The following is a 9,542-nucleotide window of genomic DNA, read 5'->3' on the forward strand; positions in this document are numbered from 1 at the left end:
GCGGTTCTTTCTTCTTATGGTATCGCCAGTCTGTTCAAGGATCCCCCACCTAAGATCCACAAATAAATGATTCTGTTCTACACAATGCACTGCCTTAGGAGCTTGCATCTTCCGAGTATAGATAAAACTGTTTTGTTCAGTGAGTCGAGGCATTTAAGAGAGTCTCTCATGCCGAAAGAACTTGGCTTCTCTTAGATAGACAATCTACTGAATCGGCACCTCTAGTATGCGCATTACAGTATTCTCATTTTGCACCTACTATTGTCAATTATTCATAAATATTGGCATGTGTTATCTCTACATACTATTTGTTTGGAACGACTAATAACATCTTACAAAAGAGGAAGGAGTATTCGGGATTTTATAGTTCATTCAGAACTTCCCTTTGTCAGTTCTGTTGCATAATGTATGTGGCCATTGCAGTTTTTGAGCTCTTAGCATTATTGGAACTCAGTGGATTCATCCCAATTCAGGAAAAATCATTAATTTTTGGGGGGCTACAAATTGCCTTTCTTCTTTTGTGGTTTATTTTTTATAGTGCCCATGTCAAAAGATCTATATTGGAAGCACTAAACATTGCATTAAGACTCGACTCACTGAACATAAGGTGGATGGTCTTCATCAAATGACTTATGAGGAGAGATTGAAGAATCTAAATATGTACACCCTGGAGGAAAGGAGGAGCAGAGGTGATATGATACAGACTTTCAGATACTTGAAAGGTTTTAATGATCCAAAGACAACAACAAACCTTTTCCATCAGAAAAAAATCAGCAGAACCAGGGGTTTGAAGCTCCAGGGAGGAAGACTCAGAACCAATGTCAGGAAGTATTTTTTTGCGGAGAGGGTGGTGGATGCCTGGAACGCCCTTCCGGAGGAAGTGGTGAAGATCAAAACTGGGAAGGATTTCAAAGGGGCGTGGGATAAACACTGTGGATCCATAAAGTCTAGAGGATGTGAATGAAGAGAAGAGGCATAGCAGTGGCTTATGGGAATGACGGCTACTACCTGGAGATTAATATCCTTATTCAATAAACATACACACAGTTAATGCAACACCAACATTGCTGTATGCTTCAACGGCAAGAGGAACTGTGGAAAAATATATTTGCATCCACAAAAAAGCAGGGGGGAGTAGCTTGCTTGTTACAGTGGTTACTACCCAGAATCAATTAAGCCTGATACTTCACTTGGAATACATATCCAGCGCAGCTCACTGCTTCAATGGCAGGGGGGATGAAGAAAAGAGGATTTATATTCAGATAAAAACCAATAAAGACTGAATTGTACAGGCTGGGTAAACAAGCATGGGAGTAGCTTGCTTATTATGGCGGTTACTACCCTTAAACAATTACCAAGATACTTCACTTAGATGCAGCACCAGCACTGCTATCTATATTGATGGCGGGGGTGGAAGGGAAATAGAACCCTTGCAACATGCTCTAAAATCATCTGGTGGAAGAACGTGAAATAAAAACGATGATGATAATAAAAGAAGCTACTGATAAAGGAGAACTACTGTAAAATACATTAAACACCATCTAAATGCTGCATTTGCTGTCACAAACAATGGTAAATATAGGTGACATAATTGCGATACATATCTAATGCTTTAGAAGCATAAAGATTCGTGTATATACTTTGCATGTATATATTGGTTACAAGCAAACAATATTTATAAACACATTGTAAGATAGGGTGAAGAGCAACCCGGACCGCACCATGGAGAACAGTTTATGCAAAACTACTTATCCTGACAGAAATAGGATGTGAAAGTGTGTACTGACAGCCAAGTTGCAGTTTTGCAGATTTTTTCAATGGGCATGGCTCATTGATGCAGCCATGATTCTTACTTGATGAATCCTGAGTCTGTAATCTGGACACCAGTGAATATATAACAATGCCCAATACAGTTTGCTAGCCAATTTAATAGTGTATGTTTGGCAATTGCTATGCCCCAACAGGATCGTAAGAGACGAATAGTTGGGAAGCCTGACAGTGTGGCTGAGTTCTCCATCGGTAGTAAGCCAAGGCGGTCTTATAGTTTAAGGAATGAGGGGCTTTTTTCACTTCCATGTACATATGGCCTTGCAAAAAACTCGGTTACATGATGGCTTGATTTATATGAAAAGTTGATACCACTTTTAGAAGGAACTTTAGGTGGGTGTGAAGCATCACTCTATAATGGAAGAATTTGATATAAGGAGAGTAATGCACTAATGCCTGAAGCTCACTGACTCTTGTTGCTGATGTGATCACCATAAGGAATAATACCTAACATGTAAGAAACGTCAAAGAAGCTGACTTAAATGGCTTAAAGGGTGGCATCATTAGCTGAGCCAGGTCAGCATTAAGATTCCAGGGAACAGAGGGTTTAGCCACCAAAGATTTAGTCTGCCACATGTTTTTCATAAACTTTGACACTAAAGGATGAGTGGAAATCAGTTTACTATCTACCTGAACATGGTAGGCTGCTATGACATTGAGATGCACCTTGACTGATGAGATAATGAGTCTTGAAGAGGAAAGTCAAAACAAGTACTGGATCAGCTCCCATGGTTTGCATGTGAGCAAGTCCAGGGAGCTTTGTTGACATCAGAATGAGAACCATTTCCATTTAAAGCTGTAAGCCCTTCTCATTTAGGGCTTCCTGCAAATACTAGCATGTCTTCCACTTCTTTGTGTAAGGAAAGTGAGGCGAAGTGTGAGCATTCAACATCCAGGCTGTCAAGCTGAGATAAAGGAGGTTCAGATGAACCTCTTCTTGAATCAATAAGGATAGATTGGCCCCTAGAGGGATCAGAGGGCTGATGAACTATTGTATTAGGTACAAGAACAATACTCATCTGGGCTATGCTGATGCAATAGGTATCAGATGGGCCTGGTCCTTGAGCACTTTTTGCACTGTTCTGTCAGCAGAATTGGTGGAAAAGTATATATGAGATCTGTATTCCAGTTGAGCAGAAAAGCATCCTGAGTGGACCTGAGTCTACTTGGAAGTATGGAATGGAACAAAATCTTTTCACTTTTCTGTTTTCTTCAGACACGAAGTTGTCAGTTGAGGGATGTCCCCAGAGGTCAAACAGCCTGTCTGCTATTGCCTGACATAAAGACCATTTGTGAGGATGAAACACTCTGCTGAGGCAATCTGCTAACATGTTATGATTCCTAGAAAGTAGATCATTTGCAGAACAGCTTGATGGTAGCATGCTCTTTCTCATAGCATTAGCACCTCTTGGTAGATAGGTCATGATCCTGTTCCTCCTTGCTTACTGACATAAAACATGGCTGCTTGGTTGTTGGTTTGGATGAGAATTCTATTTCCCCCGAGGAAATGCGAGAAGGCACTCAAGTTTTGTCTGATCACTCAAAGCTCCAACAGATTGATTTGAAACTGCCTTTCCACTGTCGATCACGTTTGTTGAGATTAGAAGGACCTACATGTGCTCTCCATCCTTTGGTGGCAGCAGCTGTCACCATCCTTCACTGATGAAAAAATAGATGGGATGGTGCCCCCTCCTGTAAAATATATGGGTCTAACTATCAGGTGGAGACAAGTGTTCCAGAGGCTCAGGTAGGGGGTCAGAGGGAATTCCTGTCAATCCTTTATCTAATTTAAGGGGAAAAGGGATACTGATCCAGGACTCCAATGATGATGCAGGTGACTGAGGAGGGGCCCTTGATTGACTTGGAGGGGAGAACTCCTGGGGAATGCCCTCTGACTGGAAGGACTCCACTGTGAGAGGATGGCGAGGACTCTAAACCCCTTGCAAGTGTTCTGATAGAATACCCCATGGGTCAGGGGTTAATAGAGACTCCTTCTGGAGGGAACAAATCTGATCTTCTGGAGAAGAGAGGTTGAAGAGTATCTTCCTTATCTTTCTTTAGCTACCACGGAGGCAAAGAAGGTTTTCACCAACTCTGCCACTTGGTCTAAGGGCTGTTGTGCCCTCTGGTCAGGCAATGGGAGTAGAACATCTACTTCAGAAACTAAGATGGAGTCTTCTTGAAAAATCTATGAACTTTGTAACATTTATGAACTTTGTAATATTTATCCAGGTGGAATTAAAAATTAAGGGCATCACTGAGCTGATGGATCAGGTGTCTCTAGACTAAGGCCTTGCTCAAGTATCCTCTTTGGGAAAATCGCCCTTGAAATAGGAGGAAAATGGAGTATATCTTGCTGTGCTCTTGAGTGCGACAGTAGGATTGGTAATTTGTGGAATAGTTGCATAGGTAGCTTCAAGGCCTGGTGCATCGACAGTGCTGATCTGTGCGCCAAGGTTTAAGGAGGAAGCATCATCTGTGTCAAGGCTTAATGTGTCAACAGCAATAGGGCGTGATATGTTGACGAATGGTACAGCAACCATGCTGCCGAGGTCCAGTGCTTCTTCACTGCTGATGGTACCACTGGCTCCGAAGATTGGAGCTTCTTTTTACTGAGCCACACAATGCACAAGAAGGGCTTGCCAATACCTGAAAATGGCGATTTTATTGTTTACTCAATTCTAAGGAAGTAGAGGGGCCCCAGGCCTGCTCCAATGAGGGGGGGGGGGATGTTTGCTCAAAGAGCTCCTGCTCAATTCAGTACCTAGGGAGTTAGAAAAGGCTCCACTTCAGGAGGGAATGCCTGTGGCTTTTCAGAGACTTATGTAGTTTTTCCTTCTTCCAGGCTCTGGACTTCTGAGAGTGCGGAGACATCTGGCCACAGTGGTAGCAGTTATACTGGTGATAGTCAGGTCCCAAGCACTGGTACCATGTCGTATCCATCAGTGATGGACATCTTTTTACCTCACACACAATCCTTGAAGCCATTGATGTTGGGCTTAGTGCCAGACATTATCTGGAGCAATGTGCTCTAGATCTGTAATGTCCATGAGTAATGGATCTGGCTCTTCATCTGAGGTCTCTTCCGATATCCTGGTCTTGTAGGCTCCTTTCCACAGCATCTCCTCTCCTGCAAAAGGCTGCCTCATTTATATCACCTGCCAGCTTACTATTGCCAGTATGGTTAACTCCACCCTTTCCCAGCTCCTTCCTATTCAGATTTTCCCAGAAGCTGGCTAATAGGACTCCTGGGAAATGTAATCCTGTGGGTCAGTCATTTTACTGCTGCGATTAACTCAACCTGCCCCTGTCAAAAGGAATTTAAAAATGTACCTTTTTTTTTTTTTTGGCACAGGGACTATAGAGAGATCTGGTGATTCCTCACATGCATCCTTTGGCAATTAGGTGTTGCCATGGTGTGAGACTTCCTCACCCTTCCCCCGGGGTTGTGACAGATTGTATTATCTCTAGCCCTGGTTGACCCTGGAGCCTGACCCAAGAATTGAACCCAGGTCTTCTACATGGCAGTGTGCAGCATTTGCCACTCAACTACAAGGCTGGTCCAAACTTGCCTTTTTCTAGCTGAAGATCACCCATTCCTGCTCCGTATCCTCCCAAAACCTGGCAAATTACAGTTTATATTCAATTCTATCATCTGGCACCCAGGCTCCTAAAATGAAGAGCTTTAGCCAGATTAGTGTATCTTTAGTTGTGAATTCTTTGTAATCATTATTGTGATTTTAAGGGATATTTTTGCTCTGTTACTAAAACAACTCTTCCTGGACAGTATGTATTGTGCGCCCAGTCCTCTGCTTATAGCTGTTTTTGTTGGCATGGCTTGTTGAAAACTGGTATGCACAATTCCTTATTACAGTTAGAATCTGCAGTCTCTCACACAGCCTCCTTCAGATTGCACCTTGTTGTTGATGCCTTGCCCTGTTGCAGTTCAGAGTTTATACCCTCAAGTCTGACCATTTGGGATTACCATATTTTATTTTTTCGCTTCTTAGCCCTTTCCATTATTTCGGATGGCATCATTAGACATGTCTTCATCTTGCTTCTTCCACAGCAGTTCCAAGACTGTGAAATTGCTTGTATTTAAAGATCAGTTCCACCCAATCCTTTGTTTTTTCAGAAAAGACTGACTCCATTTTTCTAGCTTATAATTGTATTGATTATTATTTATGTTTAAGTAATGTGTTTATGTACTGTGCCCTGCATAACTGACGTAAGAATAACATTGTAAAAGGTACAGACCATTTTTATTGCCACTGCTAATGCCTAATCATTTTACCACAAAGAGATTGCATTTTAAATATCGCAAGGAACTATTTTCTTTTTTGTTTTGGACAGACAGAAATATGGACTGAACTTACTGGAATTGAAAGAGATTTCTTGAAGCCCTTGAGGATGGGACTGAATATGTCAAAAGCTCATTATGAAGCAAAAATCACAAGTACCAAAGAAAGCAGACGAGGTTGTTGGCTCTATTGTTTGTTTCTATCTAATACACTGGAGGGCTTACCTGAATGTACACATTAAAGTGATAATGCTTTCCCTGGGGCACATGAAACTTCTTCATAGCACTGTGCACCATTAGGAGGGAAAAAACACATTGCTCATTATTTTCCTTTCTTTTTGTGAGGTAATATTTGTCAGGAACTCATTTGCCTTTCTACCAACACTCTAATCTCTTAGTTGTGCCCTACTGGGTCCAAGATAGGACCCAGAATTCTTATTTAAAGGTCATTTTCTTCTTTAAAGCTAGTGTAGAGCTATAATAACTGCAATTTGTCTAGACTCACAGGCTACTTTGTGAGCATTTTTTGGTTTGTTTTTCACTCATCATATATTAAAACACAATTGTATAAGTGAAAGAAATATGAATATGTTCCAAAACCCATTCCAGATGGTGGCAGTATCTGATTAACCTAACTCTCATTATCTGCTTATCTATTTGTAACTGTTAGAATGTTGGTATTACATTTTTTAGTGAGCATGTTCTATATAAGATTTCCCCAGTATTAGCCAAAAGTAGAGATGGATGATAAATGCTATGAATTCTTTTGTAAAAACTGCAATTTATTACCAACTCAATATATAGATATCTCTATTTCTATATATTTTGGCTTAGCAGTTTCCTTATGTTCCTTTGGACTTCCAGCTTAATCAGAACCAGCCTCTATTGGGCTACATTATTACAAACCTTCATTCACGATAGCCATTATAGTAACAATTCTTAGCTAGGGGCAACAGATCGAGGCCTCCCCATGGAGCCTTGAGTCCAATTGCCAATTTATTCCACATTCATGTTTTATATGTGATGTACACAATAAAGAAAAAAACTATCTATCCTGATCTTCTCGAATCAAATCAACCTGATGTTGTTCAAGATTTTTTATTAAAAAAAAAAAAAAAAAGCCCACATCGACTCACTGGTTGTGATGTATACATGGACTTTTAATGAGGATCATTATAATAGCTCCATGATTTACTCTGATTCATAATGGTTGGATGTAGCTGTTTTCAAAATCTTTACACACAGTATCAAGAACGAAACAGAAATCACAACAAAATAGAGGTCATTAATACTGCAGCTTTTCTGAACAATTTAGTTGTCAAGAAATGAAGAAAGAGATGTTAAATCAGTATTGACAAACTGCCACATAACCTGCCATTTCCATTGCAGAATCCCACAACAATAAAACAGTCTGTACCATAACAGCTGGTGGCAAGACGTTACCGAACATGACTCCTGAAATGCAGCTTCAGGTGCGATTTCTTTCTTTTGCCCAGAGCTGTTGCAATCTTTTGTGACATCTATTTGACTTGAAGTGAGAACTGCCTTTGAAACTGACTGTAGGAAAACTAAATATCATTGCCCTAACATAAATAACCTTCATTTTTTTGGCATTTCAGGTTCTACAGTCAGCTCTTTTTACATTTGATTTAATAGAAAGTGTTCTGGCCCGAGTAGAAGAACTCATTGAAGTGAAAGGAAAACCTACAAAGGAGGAACAAGTTGCATAAAGTGAAGAAGCTTAGCTCCTGTCCTAGTAGTTCTGTATATCTAGCACTGAATTAAATTTACTTTGATCATTTAAGACACTTAAATTACTCCAAACATGCTGGGCTGTTGAGCTTAATGATGTAGCTTGAGCCCAGGTTTACATAGTCAAATGAACGCTACAGATGCGCTCTTCAGATGTCATGCTAATTTATTGGTTTATTTCTGCATTTGATTTGTGAGACTAGATATTGTTTAACGATTACAGGAATAATGCAATTTCTATTGTAGTTTTTATTTATAAATTAATTTGAGCATTCAGTTTGCTATCCCTATAAAATGCATTTATTTAAAAATGTAAAGACTGGAAATAAAAATACTTTCAATATGTGTAACATAAATGTAAAGATAACTGTTGCACTCTTATATGCATTTATTCACATTTGTATGTGGTGCAATATACATCCAGATCAAACTTGTGTACTGTATAGCATTCTCTTTAAGATAATAATTCTATAACAAGACTAGTAGTACTTTATCCCATTTATTTTAAAATACAGTAGTACTATTGATAATTGCTTTAAAGGGAAACAATCTTGTTTATGCAGAATATAGACATGAATTTACTGTATTATACACCTTGCCATAATGGTCTCCATTATTGCTACTTTTCTTTTGGTGAGGAGGAGAGAATGGACTTGGATCCTTTCCGGACTCCAAATCACAGCTTTTGTTTTGTTCCTGATTCCACATAACCACTTTCATCTTTTCCCGCACTCATTACATGTGCAAAGATTTAGCAGAGGAACAGAAATAACTTTTGGTCTAAGATTTGTATCACAGCATCAGGATTTTTGGGAGGTAATTGCAGAAATTACTTACCTGATAATTACGTTTTCCTTAGTGTAGACAGACTCAGCCAGCAGATGGAAACAGAGCAAGATGAAGTCACAGTATAGATAGCCCTGCAGTGAGCCCAGCCTGCCATTATTCTCTTCAAAAGTAACTGTGCACGGACTAGTAAAAACTTGATTAAAACATGATTAAAAACAGGTAACCAAAACTGTACTCAACCAACCATAAATATTGAACTCACGTAACATTCTAGATACCCCAAGCTAGGGACTGGATGAACACTTACCAGTAATCCCATGGGACCCAGAGCCCCACAGGAGGACTGACTCACTCATGTAGCAGCCGAGGGCAGGAAGTTGAGTCCATCTGTCTAAACTAAGGAAAACAAAATTATCAGGTAAATAATTTCTCCATTTTCTAGCATGTAGACAGATGGACTCAGGATCAGTGGGATGTACCAAAGCTACTCCCCAACAGGGTGGGAGACTGCCTGCAGTCCGGTAGACACCGCATGTGCAAAGGCTGCAACCTCCTGGGCCTGCACATCCAGACGATAAAACCTGGAAAATGTGTGTAAGGAGGACCACATCGCAGCTTGGCAGATATCGATGAGAGACAACAGACTAACCTCCGCCCATGATACTGCCTAAGCCCTAGTGGAATGAGCCCTAACCTGAGTAGGCAACGGCTTTCCAGCATCCATGTATGTGGCCGTGACTACCTCCTTAATCAAACAAGCTATGGTAGCCCGCGAAGCCAGAGAGCCCTGCATACTCTCGCCAATGGAGAACAAATAGGTGATCCGTCTTTCGAAAAGACTCAGAGACCTCCAGATACCGCACAACAAGTTGCT

At 40.5% G+C, this 9,542-nt stretch overlaps 1 protein-coding gene across 3 annotated transcripts in view; it reads left to right on the top strand.

The window, feature by feature from the left end:
- The window catches only part of GLMN (glomulin, FKBP associated protein), a 71,000-nt gene extending 62,642 nt beyond the window's left edge, over window positions 1-8,358 (top strand). For all 3 annotated transcript variants that reach the window (XM_029617685.1, XM_029617684.1, XM_029617683.1), the window contains 3 exons: window positions 6,181-6,304; window positions 7,517-7,599; window positions 7,747-8,358. In XM_029617685.1, coding sequence (XP_029473545.1) covers window positions 6,181-6,304; window positions 7,517-7,599; window positions 7,747-7,857 — 318 coding nt within the window. In that variant the 3' untranslated portion in view covers window positions 7,858-8,358. The remainder of the gene's footprint in view (window positions 1-6,180; window positions 6,305-7,516; window positions 7,600-7,746) is intronic.
- The last annotated feature ends 1,184 nt before the right edge of the window (window positions 8,359-9,542 follow it).

This window comes from Rhinatrema bivittatum, chromosome 10 (genome assembly GCF_901001135.1).
Source record: "Rhinatrema bivittatum chromosome 10, aRhiBiv1.1, whole genome shotgun sequence".
In the NCBI taxonomy this organism is placed as follows: Eukaryota; Metazoa; Chordata; class Amphibia; order Gymnophiona; family Rhinatrematidae; genus Rhinatrema; species Rhinatrema bivittatum.